This window comes from Phascolarctos cinereus, unplaced genomic scaffold, assembly GCF_003287225.1.
Source record: "Phascolarctos cinereus isolate Bilbo 61053 unplaced genomic scaffold, phaCin_HiC Scaffold_1;HRSCAF=81, whole genome shotgun sequence".
Lineage (NCBI taxonomy): Eukaryota > Metazoa > Chordata > Mammalia > Diprotodontia > Phascolarctidae > Phascolarctos > Phascolarctos cinereus.
Window position 1 is genome coordinate 30,926,300 of NW_027555514.1, and position 22,678 is coordinate 30,948,977.

Sequence of the window (22,678 nt, forward strand, 5' to 3'; positions counted from 1 at the left end):
TGAAATATGATTTTTTTAAAAAATCAGTTTAAGCTTTGCTGTCATAGGGAAAGGATTTAGAAAGCTAAAACAAATAAAAACTCTTGTTTAAGAACTATGGGTTTCAGATTTAGTTCAAACAATTCCAGTTATGAATTTTCCCCCAGTAGGCTAGTGTTTTATACTTATCAATGTGCTAATCTTCACTGGTCATCAATGCCTAAAGTAAAGCTCTTTGTAATGCCTTGATGAGAACCAGCTGTAAGTATAATAGGAAAGAGTAGATAGATATTAAACCACCTTATCTAGTAAAGAAGCATTTGCCCTAATTGGCTGAAATACTCTTTGCACAATACTTCGCACGGCTATAGAGGGCACTTTTCTCTCTAAGCACCTGCATTACACCCAAAAGATCTCCCACAATAAAGGCCTCATCAGAACCATTTCCTTATGGGCAGGCTTTTGTCAAATGACCAAACTGCAAAGATAGCTATCTGTTGACATCTCTCTTTTATTAATAGTTGCTGGTTTTGCTTTTACAGTGATTCACTGAGAATATGGAAAGCGATATAAAGTCATACCAAAGAATCAGCTCCAATGGCATGCCATTTCAGAGACTTCCTTTTTATTTAGTCTGACCTTTCCTCATGAAAGACATCAAGGGACCCTCTCAAACCATCAGAACTCAATGCTGGCACAGTTCCAACACTGACCTTATATCAAAATAGAAATAAATGTCCTGAAATAGACATCTCCAAACTACCAAACCAGACGCAAGTTCTATCTCCCTCCCTCCCCTCACCCCATTTCTCTGTGTACCTCTATGTCATTCATCGTTTCAAAGCCTGCACATTTTAGTCCACATAAGTAAATGTTTATACGAAAATCAAGTGCATGTGGTCATAGATCATTTTAAATCAAACCTCTATCACCAAACAGAACCATTCATATGAAGGCAGAAGCAACAGCCAGAAAACAAATTACGCAAGGTAAAACACCAAAAAGTTTTCCCATATTTCCCTGTTTAACACTGACTTTCCCAATTAATTAATTAATGATCAAACATAAAATATTTAGCCACTGTTACCAAATCAATATTCTTCCATCATAGCAAAGAAATTGCTTAGAGCCTTATCATTCTCACCACTAAAAGACGATTCAAACTGTCATCTTGCAATTCTATTATCTCATCCCTTTTACCTAGCCCTATTTTTAGCAACTTCTATCAACACAACCATCCTTGCAAAATATTCTATCTCTGTGAAGAAAAGAATGGCTCCTGCAGCTTTTCTGCATCAAAATGATGTTGTCTAGTTAATTACGTCAAGACAAACAACAACACTCTGAACTCCTCATCACTTTAAATATATCTTCAGCACAAGCTCCAAAATTAATAAAAATCCACTTCAACTTACCTACAGTTTGGTGGAGGATCCAATGTAATTTCTGCAAGTTCTTTCTGAATTCTTTAAAAAACAACAAAGAAACTGGTATTAAGGCAAGTACTTCTCTTCATTAACATCTATCAAATTAACGAAAATGCCCATTTTTCATTCACATTAACAGTTTTAAGCTTTAGTACTCTGTAATTAACGGCAGTCCCCTTCTCCCCTCACCATTCCCATATCTTTGGTCTTCAAAGTACTTCAATTCAATTCAATGACATGCCAGCCAGGTATACAAGGCACCACGTGAAGAAGTGCTAGGGATTCCAGACAGACCCTGCTCCTAGTAGTACACGACTTTTATTTAGGTGGAAATTCCTGAAAAGTCATTTTCCCTTTATGCATCTTTTGTAATACTTAAATATCAACTATATAGAAGTCATCCTGTAGCAAACACAAGCCAGTGAAATTGCTGTCATTTATTTACAAGAAGCCTCCAGGTTGGGCCACCTAGCAATTCAGCTTTGAGATGAGCCTTAGTCAAGACTTGACTAAGAGCACACAGCAAATCCATAAATGGAATAGGCTCAACTGGACATTTCCTTTTGCACAATTTTTAAGTCATAGAACATTCAAATTTCCATTTGAATGGCTTCACATAAGTGGTGCAGACAAACCTGATCAAAATCAGAGCAAATACTCTGATTAGACCCACTGAGCCCAGGAGCATGCCCTAAGAGTATCTCTGATTCCTTCCAATATCTGAAAGTGCTGTGAACTATAAGTTTGTTCTGAGAAATCCTTACCAAACTCCCATTACATATGGAGGGGGAAGAGCACAGCATAGTAAACTGACTTTGCATGTCTGTATGAACGATATTACAATTTCTTTCTTTCTCTGTGTATGTCTATCTGTCTGTCTAATGATTGACCTATTACTTATTAATCATCTATCTATATACATTCATACAAATATAAAATCGCATCCTATAAAGTGCTTTTGAAGGAAGTGAAACTGATGCATGTCAGTTTCCTTGCTTATACCTCACCCTGTCTAAACAACATGCTGACTCATGTGGCAGTTAGATGCTGAGGTTTGGTTTTCCTTTTAATTACTATTTCTCCCCCTTGTTACCCAGGATGATTTGAAATGACTGTATGTACACATGGCAAGCATTACTGTAATGAGGGATACCAAAACAGAATTCTGAAAGTAAAGGAAAATCTCAGAAAGCCGAGTCAATGCCTTTTATGTCCTCTGAAAAGAATCTTATGATAGAAAGGAACCAAATAAGTATTAAGCCATTTTAAAAAACAGAAGGTTTTTCCATATAACACGCTGAGACCCATCTTCCCTGAAAAGGTAAAATTCATCTCATTCATTTCTTTTCAGATATGCTAGTTTGAAATGCATGCTTACCAGTGCCCTTCCCCAACCATCTGTCCATCCCACTCACCTCACTCTCTGGATCAAAAAGAAAAAAAAACCAAAAAACCACAAAACATTCAAATCATTGCTCTTAAATTTAACTTTGGGCAAAATGCTTTACTCTGGGTCTCAGTTTCTTTATCTGTAAAATGGAATTGGGTGTGCTATCTCTTCTCTAGGATTTCTTTTACCCATAAATACTACAATTCTGATACTTTGAAATGCAAAAACAAGTCATTGCCTCCATTTGAAGAAGGATGAGAAAGGGGTGTGTGTGTGTGTGTGTGTGTGTGTATATATATAATATATATATACACACACACACACACACACACACACACACACACATATGTATATACACACGCATGTGTGTGTGGGTATTACTGTTTTTCTTTTTTCTTTCATAGTTCGGAGAGATTGTCTTGACAGTGAAAAAAAAATCACCATCCTAAAAAAAAAAAATTCCCTAAGGTATTCATACCTTCCCCCCCACACACCCCCGGCCCAACCCCCACCTCACCCCCCTGTAATGCACTGGTTCAGAACTTTTCATTTCACTCCTGTTTTTAAATCCTTTGGGGAGGCAAAAGATAAGGTAATGTTGGGACTGTTACTACTTTCACCTCTAAGACAAAAAACACTCTATGAAGGCTAAATACTGAAGATGCCCTAACTGTAAAATACTTCCATTTTGGTGTCATACTTTCTTTTCCTCATGTTGGGGTATGACCACGGGCAGAAAAAAGACTGCAAAGGCCTTGGGGATGTTCCTCAGACCAGAATGCCACAGGGCACTGGGCTCGATTTATGACAATCAGGAATCCCTAGGGGCCAGGATCAAACCTCAGAACCCACAGGATTTTCCTGCCTATTTCAGGACATGGTCAAACAGTAAAAAACGTCAGAAAGCACCCAGAAAGCGTGCCGGAGAGATTTTCTTATGTTTTACTAATTAGTTCATAAATTCCTGAAGGGATTTTTAACTTTGTTTCCACTATTTATTCTGCCCTGACAAGCCACCGAGAGAATCACTTGTTCTGAAGTCACTAGGGTTGGAATCTCAATTCTACTAGTTAATACCTGAATGAGGAGTCTCATCTATTAACTAGATGATTTCTGAAGTTCCTTCCTGTTCTAAATTAATGAGTGAGACATCCTGACTGGTGATTTCACTAGTGCAGGGAACTCCCAGTATAGAAATCTCTTCCATCAGTGAGAGGTCGGCACTTGACCTGTAACTTATAGTCTGAGTGAAGATTCTCATCTTTTGGTATCATGTCCCCTTTGGGCAAACTGTTGAAGCCTATGGATTCCTCAGAATAGGTTTTCTTTCTTTTCTTTCTTTCCTCCCTTCCTTCCTTTTTCATACAGACTGGTAAAAAATAAAGATGTAACTTTTTCCCATCCAAGTTCTCAGGCCCCCTGAAGCCTACCCATAGACCTGTGGCAGGTTTGCAGTCCCTGTCTTGGAGAGTTAAATGGGACCCAGATCTTCCTGACTCCTAGATCTGCCTTCTGTCTTCTATACCACACTTGGTTGTAAATGCCACATAGAATTATGATCTTTAGGCAGACCTATCTCAGTGAAAAAAAGATAAGGCAATCTGTCAATTTTAAACATCTAAGATTCCAAAGCAAATTTCTAAAATCTAAATCACTCTTTCACACCCAAGCAAAACCCACTGAATTACAGGGAAAACAAACATTAATGTTTGAAAATTTTTTTAAAAGATTGTTCCTCAAATCCCTAATGAAAAGATTGCTTTAATCCCTGTTCTATCTCTCTTCTCAGACCCTTAAAAGAACCACAGGGTATAAGAAAGGAGGCCTGGAGTCTTAATACTTTGGTTTAAATTTGGATTTTTCTACCTGGGCAAGTCACCTAATCTCTCTCAGCCTCAGTTTCTTTATCTATAAAATGGAGATAGTAATAGGCCCTATCTCCCTCAGAGGGTTTTTGGGAGGAACAGATGAAATAGCACAGGTAAAACACTTTGCAAACTTCAAAGTCCTGCCGTCCCGTGAGTGACTCAAATGGAGACAGATGCCACCTTGAGTGAGTGGCAACTGATCTCTAAACTTCAAAATGGTGACCACAGCAATTGTCATGAAAGCAGCTCTAAAACACTATAATTCTACTTGCTCTGAGCTGCAGGAAAAAAGTTAAGCCACAGGCTAACCTTGGCCTCTGTGTCAGAGGGGTTTCCCACCACTGAGCTAAAATAATCATTCCAGATACCACTGTACACATGAGCATTATGTGAACAGATCAAAAAATGGTCAACGATTTGGATGAAAATTCTTCATGTGAATCAACTCCAATTCAAATCTTACCTTTGCCATTGCTCCCAAGGTGGCCTTGGACAAATCGTCTTTCTTCTCTGGATAACAAAGCTGTACATTTGTACAGGTCTAGGGGATTTTGAAGGTCCCCAAACCTAGGATCTAGAACCCTATACACCATGCAAGCTAAGTTGCTGGAGAGCTCCCTGGAATCTCAACAGGCATTGAAAACTTATTTTAACACTCACAGCCCAAGGAAACAATGGCTCAGAAAAGAAAATAGACTCATCACAAACCTCCTAAGTCCCTTCTTTCTCTTCTCCCTTTCCCCATGTGTATACTTCACCTCTCCCACCTCAACCAATGATTTGTCCATTTCTCTCTGTCTTTATTTCTTTTTTTCCTTTCCCATATTCTTTTCCTTAATTGGCCATAATATAGAGCTAAAGTGTCCTTTATTATTTGCTATGTTATTGAATAATATATAACAGACACAATAATATAATAGAACCAAGGTCTTTTTTCGCTATATTATGGAATAATAATATATAATATAGAGCTGAAGTATGTTTATTATTTGTAATATTATTGAACCAAGCAGCTATGTGCTGTGGTAGACAGAGAGCTGCCTCCCAAGCAGGAAGATGTGGGGCCATATCCTATCTGTTACACACTCCTGTGGAATCAACTATAGGTTGCTTAGCCACTCACTGCCTCCAGGCACTGCCTTGGGACTGTAAGTTACAGAGGAGCTCCAGACATGCGTTAATAGAGACTTTCCCACCTGGAGGTCCCTAGACCCTAGACCAACGGAAGCATCTAGGGATGGGGAAATAATAATGATGCTGCTCTACGGCACTCTCCCCTTTATAAGAGGCTCTCCTCGAATCAGCCAAAGGAGGCTGGTAATGTACTTCTCCTCTCTAGTTCTGAACCAAAAATCAGATGAAAGGTTTCTATGATACTTTTTAAACTATTGAATAAGTTGCTTTTTTTTCCTGTTAGGCTTTAATTTTTTTTAAGTAGGCCAGTGGCCCTCAATTAAAAAAAAAAGTACCGTATCCTTATTTAGATCCTAAAGACAAAGGAAAAAATGATTTTTAAAAGCTCAACTTTTTTGTTTTAGTTTTTTTGGGGGTTTTGTTGGTGCAGCCTTGTGACTTCACTGATGTTGGGAGTTCTCTAAGAGGTGATGACTCCCTCTACCATCACAAAGGAGCACCCACTCTGCAGCAGAGAGAGTTGGAGGTGCCCAGGGCCCAGAGAAGTCACCCTGAGAGTCTGTAAGCAGCAGGACCTGGCACCAGCTGGCCTCTAAAACCAAGGCTCTATCCACTACCCTAAGCTGTCACTCAATCTAGAAACAGAGCAGGTTTTTATAAATACCTGCATTTTTAAAAGCTGCCAATCGTTCAATGACCTTCATCTAAAGAACTGTTTTATGGAAACCAAATTCCTCACCTCCTCTAGTCTCTAAAGAATCAGGTTAGGGCACTCAAGTTAACAGCAATATTTGAGAAATTCTTCTTGAAGCACCTATAAATCCAGTGTTTGTGAATCACCACTGATGCTTATTTTATTTTAATTTTTTTTTTTGGTGAGGCAATTGGGGTTAAGTGACTTGCCCAGAGTCACACAGCTAGTGAGTGTTACGTGTCTAAAGCCAAATTTAAACAGGTCCTCCTGAATCCAGGGCTGGTGCTCTATCCACTGTGCCACCTAGCTGCCCCCTATTGATGGTTACTACCGTTTCTGTTTCATGATGAGGCAAAGATTACTTGAGAAGAATGCAACCTTCTTGGGATGGGAAGATAACGGGCTAAAATTCTACTTCTGAAACTTGTGTCCAAGTCACTGAACTTCTCTGAGACCAGTCTCCTAGTCAGTAAAATGGGGATGCATAATGACTCACACCTCTACCCACACAGGCTGCTGAGAGGAAAGCACTCTTGAAGTGCTCTGGAAATGGAGGGAGGGGGTGTCTAACTGCCTCCCTCTGCAAACAGAGGTGGGCTTTACATACAAAAATCACAAAGAGCAAAGAAAATCACATTGTGTCCTTGGAGTGATTTAAAAATTGGTCTTGTCCGTCGGCTGATCTCTTAATATCAACGCGTTAGTTACTGCTTTATTATTTTGCTCTTTAAAGTGTGCCTACTAAGCCCTGAGGGGTATTTTTGTAAAAACTCCACTCAGTCTAAGGATCATTTATTAAGAGCATGTACTCTACATAATGGGCTAGGCTGGGGACAGATATCAAGATGAAACAAAACAAGCCCCTGAAGTCAAGGTGCTTTACAATCCACAGGACAGGTTAAGACTCAGGCATAACTACGGGAACAGCTCCAAGCAGAGGACCGTGCAGTTCGCACAAAGGGAAGGCTTACTTCTAGCTAGACAGACCGGAGAACCTTTCCTGGAGGAAGTGACAGCTGCTATAGGGCTCAAAGGAGAGTCAGCAGGCAGAAGGGAGGGGGTAAGTCTACCCCAGCACTGGGGCTGCTACAGGCAAAGTGACCACAGGGAAAGCAGGCAGAACAGAACAGAAGAGTGGCATACAGTCCAGGATGAGGGTCAAACAATGCATTAGGGGCATAATGAGATGAGGCTGGAAAAAGGCCGTGACTTCCAAAGCAAGGAGTTTGTGCTTTATTCGCTAGGAAAGGGCAGCCTCTGAAAGTTTCTGAGTAGGGAAGTGATGTGGTCAGAGGGGTTATGGCAGGCAGATTCTTTCAGGCAGCTTTGTGGAGGATGATGGGAGAAGCTGGAAGCCTGGAGAACATGTTATTATTACAGTCCAGGCAAGAGGTAGCAAAGACATAGCCTAGGGTAGGTATAGTCAGAGTGGAAAGATGGGGCTATGTGGGAGAAAAAAAAAAGGCAGGACCCAAGGACTTTGCAACTGGATGTGAGGGCTGAAGAGAAAAGGAAGAAAGGGCAAAAAATCCAGGGCAAGGTTCTGAGCCTGGGAGGACCGGGTAGTAGCAGCAAAAGCAGGTTTGGGAGCAAGAAGGGCAGCATTTGGAAAGAAGAGCCAAGCTAATGAGTGAAGTTTGGGAGGTGCTGGGTTGAATGTGAGGGCAAGGACATCCAACCAGAGATGCCTAGCAGGTTGCTGAAAATGCAAGGCAGGGCTTCAAGGTAGAGGTCCGGGCTGAAGGCCAGTGCTGGGAAGCTAAGAGAGCCTTGAAAACAGGTAAGATGGAGGTGGGAGGGCAGAGAACAGGGGACAGAAAAGAAAAGGGGAGGGGGGAGCAGAGAGAAGGGAGAGGGCCTGTGCATAGGTGTTCTGGGGCTCCAAGCACTGTATGCTTGGCACACAGCAGGCACTTTTTGCTTAACTACATTGTTCTATAGGCTGATTAAATCCATAGACATTTTCTGGTTAGACAGAAAACTTAGACTTTGTTAGAAAGAAAGAAAAAGGAAGGAAGGAAGGAAGGAGGGAGGGAGGGAGAGAGGGAGAGAGAGAGAGAGAGAGAGAGAGAGAGAGAGAGAGAGAGAGAGAGAGAGAGAAAGAGAGAAAGAGAGAGAAAGAAGAGAAAGAAAGAAAGAAAGAAAGAAAGAAAGAAAGAAAGAAGAAAGAAAGAAAGAAGGAAAGAAAGAAAGAAAGAAAGAAAGAAGATAAGAAAGAAAGATTCCAAAGCCCAAGATACTCCATGGATAATGTTCTGTCTCCAAGCCCTTGGTACTTAAATGTGGTGATCATTATCAGGAATTATCTGAATTAAAACGGCTATGGCAGTACTTTTGGACCAGACCTGTGATTTCTCTGGCATAAAGAACTCCCAGGTGAAGAAGAAATCTCTTCTCTGCACGCAGATTGGCCGTTGATGTGCAGAGCAACTTAAAGTCTCAGAGAATCCCCTGAGGCATGTTCTGACAGGTTCAGAGCCCGGCTCGGGTTCAGAAGGCTCTTCTTACATGGCAGAGGTCAGTCTTCCTGACTCAGAGGCCCCCTCTCTGGGCTATAGCACCCTATCCCTGGTGGTCTCACATAGGTTGTATTTTGGGATGAGTCAAATCCATGTTTGAATTGAATAAGAGGCTCAAACTATTTTTAACTTTTCTATTTGCAACAAACACTCCATTCAGTCATCTTTTGAATGAAAACAGGTGAGAAATGGTACTACATGTGTAAAGTAGCAGATTGAGGGACTCTAGGATAACACAAGAACTTGAAAAGAAAAACATGAATCAAATCCCATTCATTCATTCTGTACCTGGGAGAAGAACAAAAGGAAGTCAACCACCTGAACAAGGAACAACTGATCCACCCCTGGGAATCAAGAATGGGGTCTTCACCTGTCCCTACAAGTGAACTACAAATTGTTTATTCCGTAATTTTTATTCTTCTTGGAATGTGAAACTGGAAATGGAGGCACACTGGGCAATTAGTCCCGAGATCTGGGTTCCAATCTATACCGTATGTCAACTTTGCTTAACTGAGGTCTCTCTCCAACTAGCTACATAGCTTTGGATAAGGGATATATTTGCTTTGGACTTCAGCATCCCCTCTTGTAAATAAAGGGGCAGGAGGAGATCTCTAAGCTACTTTCTAACTCTAGAATCCTATATTTCTGGGACAAGGGTAGGGAACCTGTGGCCCTAGGCCCTCTAGGTCCTCAAGTGTGGCCCTTAATAAAAGGATTTGTTCTGTAAATCTTGGACTCGATCAAAAGGCCAAACCCAAGGACCTAGAAGGCCACTTGTGGCCTTGGGGCCACAGGTTCCCCATGCCTGTTCTAGGGGATGCTTCCATGCATATAAATGTCATGTGTCCTACTATTAAGTGAAAGTGCCTGACAAGACTGGAAATAAGATTTTTTAAAAATTAATTTCACACTTACATAATTAATAACAAAACAGAGCACCTAAATAATAGGTCCTCCAAAATGTGAATCAATAGAAGGAAAAAAAACCCACAGCATGTACTCTCCAAATATTAAGAAAAACTATACTGCTATTTCTCTAAGCCAAAAAAATGTGTTCCTTGGCTTGTCAAGGAACAAACTTTTACCACCTTTCCTTGAACACATGCTGCCATAAAGACTGTTTCTGGCTAACAAAAAAAATTGATAAACAGATCCCTTTCCTAGCCCAGGACGTAAGCCCCTCCAGAAAGTCGTTTTCAGTTAATATCCTGAGTCTCGTGTTCCATTGGTCCTTGGTGCCCTCGTTTTACACAAGCAGCTGCCTGGATTGATATATCTGGACCCTCAGCAGTGAGTCATCTCCTCACCAGCTCTTCTGAGCCACCTTCAGCTCCCAGTAATCGCTTCTCTACATTGGAAAGGTCGTGCTCTGAATCCCTTTTTTAAAAGGTAGCAGAATGCCTTCTGTTTGCCATGATGGCAACTCAGGTCTATCTTAGAAGTACAGCCAGGATATGTGGGAAGGTTCTTCTCTGAAGGCCATGTGAGGGAAGGAAGGTGGCCACCTGAAACACTGCCTTCACCTCTCAGGGAGGGAGATCCAAAAAGGAACAATAATCCACACGTCAACTATGCCTTCCACTTTGGACCATGAATAATGCACTGAATGATCCTCACGAGGGGGTTGGTTTTTTTTTAAATGTCATATTTAAAAGAATCTCTAGTCCAGTAAGCAGAAGACTGAAACAAATAACTAAGTAATTTTTTAAATAAAATTATTTAATTGGGCCTAAGTTATCTGGCTGTAGAAACAGCCCTGCAGAGTGGATAGAGTGCTGGGCTTGGCGCCTCTAACCCATCAGCAAGCATTTATTAATTGTCTACTGTGGGCCAAGTTCTAGGGATAGAAAGACAAAAGAAACAGCCCTGCCCTCGAGGAGCATATGTTTTATTAGTGGAAACATCATGACACACGGAACGTGTCCCCAAAGTTTTAGTGTCATTAAAGCCACCAAAGCTAACAATTGCACTAAGACTTTCGCGATCCTCAGTGTAAGTCTATCCAAGATAGATTAAAAACAAATACAGGAGCAGCTAGGTGGTGCAGTGGATAGAGCACCAGTCCTGGGGTCAGGAGTACCTGAGTTCAAATCCGGCCTGAGACACATAACACTCATTAACTGTGTGACGTTGGGCAAGTCACTTAACCCCACTGCCTCACCACACAAAACAAATACAGTGGTTTGGGGACAGGAAACACTGTGACAGGGTGGATCAGGAAAGGCTTCATGTAGAAGGCACCTCAGACACTTATTAGCCTCCAGATCCTGGGCAACTCAATGAATTTTGATGTGCTTCAGGCAACTCTCTAGACTTAACTGCTATGTCAAAGCCTATGTGTATCTGCTTCAATGAAGGGAATTCCCACAACGGGAGTTCACAGAGTTCCCTTCACCTGGTCAACAAATATGTACGAAGCACCTATTATGTGCCAGGCTCTGTGCTGAGTGCTAGGAATATGAAGAACAAAAGAGGCCTGATCTCAAGAACCTGGGGGTTGGGGTGGGGCTGAGGGGAAGGACAATCAGCCAACAGCTAGGCACCAACCAAACACAGACAGACCAACCGGGGCGGCCAGGCAGGGCACTGGATAGAGCACCAGCCAGAGACAGGAAGACTCATCTTCCTGAAGTCAAATCTGGCCTTGAACACTTCCTAGCTGTGTGACCCGGGACGAGTCACTTCACTCTGCTTGCCTCAGTTTCTTCATCTATAAAATGAGCTGGAGAAGGAAATGGCAAACCGCTCCAGCATCTCCAGCTAGAAAACCCTAAATGGGGTCACAGAGAGTCAGACGCAACTGCGATGACTGAACAACAGTCACACATTGGAGAGAATCCCTGAGGGAAGGCACTGGCATCAAGGGTGCGCAGCAAGAAAGGCGCCTTGCAGAAGAGCGGATTTAGGCTGAACTGTACTCCCTTCCACGCTCTCCTGAAGCAACTCCTCACTGCCCCTGCTGGGGGGGGGGAGGTTAAAGGAGAGAAAGCCCCTTCCCCTCTGCTTTGTGCTGCACTAGGAAAAGCACAAAGGAGCAGAGCTCAAGGCTGACAGTCTGGAGGGCCGCTGCTCCTCCACTAACCAATCAGCACGAGTGCCCTGGGTCCCACTGTCCTGACCCACCCCCAACAAGATCTTCAGGCAGTCTACAAATCTGGGAGCGTGACCGTTGCCTAATTCTCACCTTCTTTTCGCTAGAAGTGAGTATCCAGCACACAGCTACACATCTGGGCCCAATTAGGGGCTAAATTTCAAGAATGGCTCTCACTCTGAAGCTGTTTTCAGGCTTGTGAGCACTTTACACGAATGATCTTGCGACTGAAGTGCTTAGTAGGGGCTATTAGTGTGTCCATTTTACAGGAGGAAACTGAGGGTCAGAGAGGCTAAGTGATTTGTCTGGGGTCACACAGCTAATGAATCTCTGAGCCTGAATCTGAACCTAGGTCTTCCTGGCTCCACGTCCGGCCCCTCTGGTCAGTGTGCCACGCTGGTTCTCTTGTATCGTGGTTACTTTGAACCTCATCACTTAGGTTCTGTGTGTGAATGGAATTTTCTGAAGACAGCATCCATTCAGAAGCACATCAGTGAAAGATGGATGCCCAAGCAGACAAACTTTCAGAGAGAAAAGAGAACTCAGCACCAGTACAGAAACTCTCAAATTGTCCATTTTCTCATCAAAATTTGATCAGGTCTCAAGTCCAGGTCAGCAGGACCAGAAGGCTCAAAAAAGCCACTTTCACAGTCTTATTTAAGGAATAATCAAACGTCTTGAAGCTAGGAAAATCTGAAGAGTATCAACATGTGTTTTCCTTTGTGTATAAAGATGATGCCTTCTCATGGCGCTGGCCAGGACTGTACTCCGAGGAGTTTTTCCCACTACGGATGATGCAATGAGCCATTCATAATCTGTGCCATCATCTCCATCTCACTAAGTGCTTTGCAAACCTTTAAGCTCTAGACATGGTGTCCCATGAGTCTTACGGCAGTTATAAGCTTTAATAGCTTTCTAGCACACTGAGACTTTTGGGACAACCTGTACAAATCCATGTATGTATGTATGTATGTATGTAGGTAAGACAGCTAGGCATTACAGTATATATAATTCCAGACTTGGAGTCAGAAAAATCTGGATTAGAAGCTGGCCTCAGATGCCAGCTGTGCAACCCCAAACAAGTTGTTTAACAGCCTCCTCTCAGTTTTCTTATCTTTAAAATGGGGATAACAATAGCAGCTGCCTCCCTCACAGGATCACTGTGAGACTCCAAGGAGATAAGAGATGGGAAGTGTTCCAAAAGCCTTAAAATGCCACGGTAGATATTATTCTTAGCCTACACATTCCTTTACAATAGAGCATCTCTGACCTGGCAGAGAGCTCAGAGGCCATCTCGGTCCCAAGAGCACAAGGCCGAGAATTCCCACTACAACATCCCCGAGTGGCCTCTCTTCTTGCCCCTCATCTCATGATAGGGAGTGACTACATCACAAAAACACACACCCCTCACCTGCCAGCACCCCACTAGATTATAACACAAATGTAGAACTTACCTCAGACTGGAGAGAATGCCCAATACTATAGAATTTCCCTTTGTGAACACTACTGTGTGACTGTCAAATTGATAACTATTAAGTAGCTCATAATCAATGGGGAGAGGGGAATGCCATTTCACATGGGAATTAATTCTAAAACTTAGCATCAGGACAGTTCTAGTACCGTATGTAATTGGATTTCTGACAAAATGCCCCTCTGCCTGAAACAAAACTGAATCTGGAAAAGTTTACACTCAGACAACACCTTCCAAAACTTCACATGACCTGATCCCCAATTCAAGTACTAAATTAAAATGGAGATGATGCCAGTGAGTAGTGATTCCTTTCCATCTTAAAAGGAGATTTTTTTTTCTGGAAATACGAATCATATCATTTCACGTTACAGTTATATCTATACCTCCACACCACCAACCAGTGCAGTCAATTCAGTGGAAAAATGCAAAGCAGCTGGCTGAGCTGACTATAACCAGTTCAGGCAAAATGATAGAACCAATTGGAAAAGGAGAAGTGGAAGTTTCAAATTGAGTCTCTCTTCATAGCTATTTGCAAATAAAAGAGTGACAGAGCCACATCAAGAGAGCAGAATGTGAAACTTCATGCCAAATACTTCCAGGAGAAACCATGTTTTTCCAATGAAGAGCAAAAAAAAAAAGCATGATAAAAACAGAAGTATAATCTTCCTTTCTATCTAACTCTGGAAAAGATGACTGATTTATACTAGCATTAAGATAAAATAGTTCCATTTATATAATCTTGGTATCAAGCATCACCCTCAAATATTTTTTCACAGTAATTCCTCTGAAAATTGAGATTTGCCAGAAAAGTTTTAACACATTCAAATACACTCACTCTGGCACTATGATAGCACAGCTCAAACAACTGGGTGTGCTACTCATTCATTCAAGTATTTATGGAATTATCTATCTAATCTATCAGAAATTCTTTCTCAGATCTTGGGGAAGGCTCACAACACTAGATGTTGGGGCTAGAAAGAGCCAAAACATTCCCTGTCTTTGTGGAACTTAGACCTGTATACAAGGCATTGCTCTCACCTTGTTGTCAGAGAGACTGAAATCCGGCATCTCAGAGTATCTCTAGCTAATCAACAGTATCAGGTTTCTAGGGGTGATCATACTACAACTCGCCTTCTTAAAATTTATACTTCACACACATATAAATACTATCACTGTAGACTCAAGTGTCCCAACTGATGGCAATTATTGGCTCTTCAGAAATTTTGTCCACATGAAGCAGAAAAGACTGATTAATTTGATCAAAGAAAATCATCACCACTAGTGTTGAAAAGTTTTCCGATTTTCAAGAGACTAAGGCTTCCTAAAGGCTTACTTAGCCCTGGACTTTTCCTAAGACCAGAGCTAGTCATAAGAAATTCACTCTCATGGGCACAACACTCTAGGGCAGTGTTTCTTAAAACTTCTTCAGTGCTTAGAATTGAACAGATCCCATAGAATACCTATCCTATTCAATCCTACTTATAATCAAAGGAATTAGAAAGAAAAACAAAAAAACAATTCACCATCAAAATAAAGGGGTGATAAAAGCTACGCTTCAGGAGGAAATCACTGAATCGATGTCCTTTCTTTAAAAACTCACTATGAAAAAGAAATATATTTTCATAGGTGAGTAACCCACAGACCACTTGGAAGATCACTTCCAAACTAAGACTGCAAGAATGTAAAACTTATCTTGCTGTCAGAAAGATTTCCTGTTCCAGAAAATCAAGAGATTTTCTTGTATCCTAATACAACTTTCCTCTTAAAGATCTGAGCAGGTGCCAGGGTAGAGGATAGGGACAGGGTAGGTGTGTATATGTGGGGAGGGGACTATGGTCAAATTTCTTTTCTGGACTTCATTCCATAAAACACACCACTTGTTAAGAATGAAAAATGTATCCCGCTTGCATACAGCTAATAAAGAGGAGGCCATTACATATACCTGACCAAGGCAAAAAATAAAATAAAAAAATTGTATTTCACTTATAAGTTTAATCATTTGAGTTCTCTCAATATTCCAGATAACCTAAAACATGAAAATAAAATAACAATGAGGTCAAGATAGACTTAGTCATTTTGCTTTTCATGTATTTTTCTAAGAACTAGTTTCTCTAAAGCAATACTGACTGATACTGGTGGGAGAACAACATTAAAGGTGATTCCTTCTGAATGCTGAGTCGAAGCACATGCCAATCGCCACGGAGTGACTGATGTGGCAGAATAAGGTCATTTAAACATCTATTGTCTGGGGCTATATTTCCTCCAGGGGAGGAAGAAGACACTATTAAGAATGATCCACAGCCTAGGGTAATGAAACCAAGATGCAAACTTTTGGCATTTCTGGCTTGACCAACAGGAAGTGGGAAATGACAGTCCATTTGATAGATGGTGCAACCGTTTCCTACTTTCTACCATGCTGTGTTACTGAATAGTAGGAAATATTTATGGTTGGGTCATTATAAATCAAACTGACAGGTTTCAACATTGTTGGTCTTTAGGACACACCACTATGAACACGTATGAGCTTATCAAACTCAAACTGACGTTGAATATGCCAAACGTCATTTGTTAGGTGGAGAGAACAGTCTCTGACACTCATTTTTTAAAAACCCTTTAAGCTTTGGGTTTAATACAGTCTCTACGGATGGCCCGTATAGTCAGTCACTGGGTCCATGCTCAGAATGAACGATCTCTACACAGAATGCTTAAATTCAACCAAACTCGGCATTGGCCTGTTCCAGCTGCCAAGACGTAAGTGACAACAAACACGGTACCTTTTTGCACTGGTTGACAATTTCGCTGCAGTCTTGCTAGAGATCTTGCCTTCCTTTTTCTTGGGTTGAACTTGCTCTCTTTCCTGTTCCTGCTGCACCCCTTCACGCTGGTCTCCATCAGAACTGCCTCCGCTAGTACTTGGGCTGTCGTCAACTCTTTGCCCTTCAGTGGACATCTTAAGTGCTGCGTTGAAGTCCCAAAATAAGCAAATTAGCTTTTCCTTGTGGTAGAAATGAACACACAAACATCTAAAATCCTGTGACATTGAGCAGTATGACAATAAGGATTAGGCCAGTGGTTTCACTGGGCAAGGGAACTAACTCACTGATGAGGAACCTCCTTGTAGCCACGGAGGTTGGCATCTTCTTTACGACTTATTAAGGAATTGCTAAAGCACTGAGATGAAGAAATCTGCCTGGGTTCATATAGCCGGTGGGCATCTGAGGCCAAACTTAAAATGAGATCTTTTGAAGTTCTGAGGTTGGTTTTCTTTATTCACCATCAGTCCCCAACCAATCAATCCAAGAAGAAGGGGGGGAAAGATACATTCAAGACAAGACATGGCATCTAAGAGGAATTAAGGGAGCAGTTCTCATAACTGGAGTCTAGTTTATACCTAGAGGAGTACGGTGTAGTAGAAAGAGCAGTGGACTTGGAATCAAGAGGAATCCGTGTTCAAATTCCAGTATTTCTATCTAAAGACAACCCCCACACACACTCCCACAGGCTGAGGACTCCCTATTGAAGAGGAAAGAACTGATGAATCACTAGAAAATCCTTTTTACAGAAGGAGGCCCCGTAAGACAGCTCTGAAAGCCACTAGCAGGGAAATCTCACTGTCTCTGTACCTATTCCATGAATGGAGAACATCAGTCTCCCCAGCTGTGACATCTTTTATGAGCACTAAAGTCACTTAATAGAATACTGAAATTTTATATCGGCATGTTTCATGTCTAGCTCTAACATAGCTACCATATTTCTTGATTTTTTTGCCAATTTTTTTTACTTTAATCATAAGCCTTAGATTTCACATTATTTTCTTGAACTTATTTCCTTCCTTTAAAATTAATCAGATGTGTGTGTATATAAGAGCACATCAGCGTGTATGTGAGTATATATCTCTGTATGATAACCAGACTTTCTTGTGTAGGATGTGGGCAACAACTATGGCTGGCTGTGTCTTTAGCAATGTGATACAAGACTCTTTTGTACCACTTATGACAGAAGCTAACTGTGTGTGGCATGTCATAAACAGGGAAATCCTCGACTGAATAAAATTCTTCCTGAGACTTTTTGCTGAAGCTACTTCAGCTGCACCAACTACGCCTGAAGTTTGGTTCCCAATTCAGTATAACAGAAATAACAACAGTGACATTGACATAGTTCTTTAAGGTATGGCAAAGCACTTGCCATATCCAGTGCAACCTCCTCATTTTACAAATGAGGAAAGTGAGGACTGGAAAGGGTTAGTGACTTTCTAAGGTCATATAGGTAATAGTAGGGGCAGGATTTGAACCTACATCCTCTAATTATTCAAATTTCCACTACCTCCACTACTTTCCAGGGCTCCTTTTATATTTGTTTCAGCAAGCTGTCTTCATTTGTTGTCTTCTCAATAAATATTCACACATAGAATTTGGAATTTGATATCTTAAAAAACAAAATGTTAAAAATTGTTTTTACATGTAACCAGAAAAAATAAAATATTAAATATATTTTTAAAAGAAAAAATATTCCCATACAAATATCTACAGGGTCAGCCCACAGTTTGAATTCATCATTTACAGTATAGAAATAACTAGCATTTATATAACACTTAAAGGTTTGCAAAATCACTGTCCATATGTTATTTCATTTGACAGAAACTTTCACACACTGATCTAGGCAATGATAGAGAAAACAAAAAGAAATTAGTATCAGAAGGCAGAAGCTAAACATACCTTAAAAATTTTTCAGACAAATGTTGACATTTTAAAAATATACTTTCCTAATGAAGATGAAAACTGTGCTTCAGGACTGTAGAGTTGGAAGACATATTATTTTATCAAAATCTCGAATTGCCAAGGGGCGTGAACCCCTCTAGCCATTCTGCCAATGTTAGATGTAAACAAATACTTAATACATTGCATCTCCTTTCCAAAGGTGAGGATAAAATGAATTGTTTCTGACTATGTTTTTGGAATTCTTGATTAGAAAAAAAGTATGGGAAAAGCTGATTGCCTTTCCCCAGTGAAGCTAATTTCCAAAAAGAGAAAGTACTTTTCAGAAGTCTTAATTAGACTTGAATGCAGAAGAGGGGTGCTTTGTTCAATCTCCAAAACAAAAATCAACCAAAAATTCCTGAATCTGAAAACCTCAAACTCCCCAAATCATCTCCTTGGGAATTAGGGTTTTGAAAAATAATTCTCATTTTTACCAAAGCAAATTCCTAGGTATTAGACCAGTTTTTTAACCTAGAAAGATAAACAAACCCCAAGGCTATGAACTCAGAGCTTCTTTACAATAGCAGTTTGAAATCGGTTACAATTTTCAAATGGCTATTTTGATTTTGTAGCCATCCCACCTTCATTTACCTTCAGAAGCAAAATACGATGTAGTATTTCCTAAACAACTGCGAATCATGGTATGTTATGAAGGTTTGTATATTGACCTTTCCTGAACGTATTTACTTTAAGAAACTCACAAACTGTTCAACTTTACAAAATATGCTGTAATCAACTACAGTCCTGAAATTAACAAAATATTTTTAATGAAGCCCACATGTTCACTGAATAGCAAGCGTAATGATTCTGGTGTAAATATTACTTCTTACAGAAAAAAAAAATCACTTTCACTCCATAAGGCCAGGTTACAATCCAAGAGATAAATGTTCTGACAGTAGCCCACAGTGTGTAATTATAATATCGAGTCATGCCAGCTTTTTTTTTAAACAGGAAAATGCTTAGTTTGTCATTTAATGTCTAGCTGTTTTCTTTTCTCTTCGTGTTTTTCCCCTTCTGCCCTTTTCAAAAACAAAGGTTTAGTCCATTTCTATCACTGTGCACAAAAGCTATCACAACCCAAATTTAAGCAAAACCATCAGGACATATTTAATTCAATTCAAATGAAACAGTTGTCAAACACCTACAAAGTGCCAAGTTCTAGGGATAGAAAGAGGACACTTCCTTACCCTCGAAGGGCTTACAGGCTACATGCACAAAGAGAAGTAAAAATACGAAGTGATCTGAGAATGGAGAAAACACTAAAAACCTTAGGAAAAGTGAGATCCTTGATCTTGCATTTCCCTAGGAAATAGTAGAAATTATATCTACACCAGAGAAGGTCTATTACATAAACATATTTGTTAGAATGGGAGAAGGTATGATGAGCATAGCAATAAGTGGGGAAATACAGAATGGTACGATTTTATGAAAACTTTCACACATGATGTCACTGCTAAGAACCAAGAAGTTTCAATATCGTCTAGGTCAAGAAGCACATTATTATCTGGAAGGTCTTGGGTGAATTATTAGACATTTAGAAACACCCCATCAAAAAAAAAAGCTAAGCATAAGAACCCCAAAGAAAGCTTAACCTTTGTCCAGGATGGGAAATAATTTGAGGCTCAGACTTAGCACTTCTCTTTACACTTTTAAGTAAACATACTATGAGGCACTTCATTTAAAAAAAAAAAGCAACTACATAGATGAATCCTGGAAACATGCAAATGGGTCCAGCAGGGAGAGTGCCTGGGATCACGTCTCTCTCTCTATCTCAATGGGCCTTAATTTCCTTAAGGGAAGATGAATTACACATTCCTCGTCGGTCCTGCAAAGAAGCCATACTCCATCTTCATTAGAAAAGGTAAAGGGCAAAAGGATCAAAACATAGTAAGGGGGGGGGGGTGAACCCAACCACCAAACAAGCCCAGGGAATCCGGTTTCCAATCAGGCCGGTGTAAGCTGTAGAGAAGAGACCAGAGCAACAAAAATGTGCTGTCTGCCACTGCTCCGAAGTGTGACAAGGCACCACGCAGCACAAAAGACCAATACACCGTACAGTCCACACCGAGACACACACGTACACCAACCACCAGGTCTTTTCCTGCCTGGCAAACGGGTGTGTGTTGGGGAGTGGGGGGGGGAAGGGAGGGAGGAGATGGAAGGGAACCAGAGAAGTCACATGTCATGGAGAAGATACAATGTGCAATCATTTTGCAATTAGAGAAAATCGCAAAAGATTAAACTGGACACTTTTCAACCTGACATTTCTGCTGTACTTTCCAAAGACTTAGTTGCCAGAGCTTGGGAGGGAGGGAGAGAGGGAGGGAGAGGGAGAGAGAGAGAGAGAGAGAGAGAGAGAGAGAGAGAGAGAGAGAGAGAGAGAGAGAGAGAGAGAGAGAGAGAGGAAGGGGAGGGAGGGAGGGGGCAGGGAGGCTGGAGAAGGATGGGTAAATGAGAACGAGGGCTGGGCAGACGATGGGGAGGGGAAGGGGTCGGAAAGAGGGGGATGGGGAAAAGAAGGTGGAAGGGGGTTCGGTAGAGGACAAGGAGAGTGGGAGGAGGAGGAAGAAAGTAGGAGAAGATGGAAAAGAGATGGGGGAGGAAAATGGGGCCAGGAGACAGGAGTGAGGGGGTGGCAGAGGAGAGGAGACAGCAGGGGAAAGGGAGGGGAGAAAATAGGGCGAGGAGATAGAGGGGAGGAGATTGGCGTGGGGGAGGGGGCCGGGTGGGGGAGGGGGAGCAGGGGGAGCGGGGGGGTCCCCCAGCCCCAAGCAGCGCCGCAGCCGGGGGTCGTCGGTTACCTGGGCTGGGGGCAGTCCGCGCAGGTCGCTGTCTTGTGCTGATCCCCGAGGACGAGGAGGAGGAGGAGGCGGCGGCGGCGGGCAGAGGTATCCGCCGGCCGCGGACTTATGGAGCCCCGGACCCCCCAGTGCCCAGCTGCGCTCCCTCGCGCGCCCTCACTCCTCCCTCGCTCGCTCTAGCCCCGCTCTGGCTCCCGCCGCTCCCGCGTCCTTCCACTCGGGCTCGGGCTCCGGCTGCTGCCGCCCCGGACTCTGGGAAAAGTGAATCCACCAGCACCTCGCGGACCGCGCCGCCTCCGCCCGCGCCCGCGCCCGCGCCGCCGACGGCCGGGCACCCAGCCGTGCGCGCGCCCCACGTCCCCGGAGCTGCTCCCTCCCCGCCCCTCCCTCCCGAGCTGGGCGCGCGCCCGAGCCGGGGGGCGGGGGCAGCCCCGGGAGGCGCGCGCCCGCCCGCGGGCGCGAGGCTCCTCCCTCCCGGCGAGGGGCGGGGGCAGCGGGCGGTGGGGGTGGGGGGGAAGAGAAAGCAAGAAAAAGTAAAGTGACAGCTGAGCCCCGCGGGCCGAGGGGGGAGGGGATGCTGGCTGGGAGGAGCTCGGAGGGGGAGGGGTGATTAGTGTGGGGGAGGGGCGAGGGGGCGAGGGGACCTTGGCAGGGACGTGGCGGGCGCGCGCGTTAAAGGGAAACACTGACAAGGAGGGGGAGGGGAAGAGAGGCAGAAAGGGATGGGGGGGCATGGGGTGCAGTGGAGAGGTTCTCCCGAGGAGTGGGAAGGACGGAGGAGGTGAGTGGGGGGGGAGAATGTGGGCCCCAAAAACTCAACTAGAAGCAAGGGGGAACTACCTCCCCATCTCCCCATCTCTCTCTCTCCCCTCTCTCCTTCTCTCCTTCTCTGTCTCTCCCTCCCTCTTTTCTCTCTTCTTCTTCCTCTCCTCTCCTCTTCTTCTCTTCTCTTCTCTCTCTTCTCTTTCCCCCCTCCCTCTTTCCTTTTCTCCCCTCCTCTTCTCTCCTCTCTGTCTCCCTCACTCTCCCTCCCTCTTTTTTCTCTCTTCTTCTTCGTCCTCTCCTCTCCTCTTCTTTCTCTCTGTCTCTCTCTCTCCCCTCTCCGTCCCTGTCTCCCTAACTCTCCCTCCCTCTTTTCTCTCTCTGTCTCTCTCTCTGTCTCTCTCCCTCTTTCCTTTTCTCCCCCTCCTCTTCTCTCTCTCTGTCTCTCTCTCTCTCTGCTCTCCTCTCCTTCTCTCTCCCTAACTCTCCCTCCCTCCTTTCTCTCTCTGTCTCTGTCTCTCTCTGTCTCTCTCCCTCTTTCCTTTTCTCCCCCTCCTCTTCTCTCTGTCTCTCTCTCTCTCTGCTCTCCTCTCCTTCTCTCTCCCTAACTCTCCCTCCCTCCTTTCTCTCTCTGTCTCTGTCTCTATCTCTGTCTCTCTCCCTCTTTCCTTTTCTCCCCCTCCTCTTCTCTCCTCTCTGTCTCTATCTCCCTCACTCTCCCTCTTTTCTCTCTTCTTCTTCTTCCTCTCCTCTCCTCTCCCTTCTCTCTCTCTCTCTCTCTCTCT

General features: G+C 42.8%; 1 protein-coding gene across 2 annotated transcripts in view; it reads right to left on the bottom strand.

Moving 5' to 3' along the window:
• UBE2E2 (ubiquitin conjugating enzyme E2 E2) overlaps positions 1-21,459 on the bottom strand; it is a 417,806-nt gene extending 396,347 nt beyond the window's left edge. Inside the window, exons 1-3 of one of the 2 annotated variants that reach the window (XM_020971075.2) lie at positions 21,132-21,459; positions 16,348-16,531; positions 1,395-1,445 (exon numbers count right to left, since the gene is read on the bottom strand). In XM_020971075.2, the coding sequence (XP_020826734.1) occupies positions 1,395-1,445; positions 16,348-16,523 (227 nt within the window). In that variant the 5' untranslated portion in view covers positions 16,524-16,531; positions 21,132-21,459. The remainder of the gene's footprint in view (positions 1-1,394; positions 1,446-16,347; positions 16,532-21,131) is intronic. The other variant, XM_020971076.2, reaches the window with a different exon arrangement.
• Between the last annotated feature and the right edge of the window lie 1,219 nt (positions 21,460-22,678).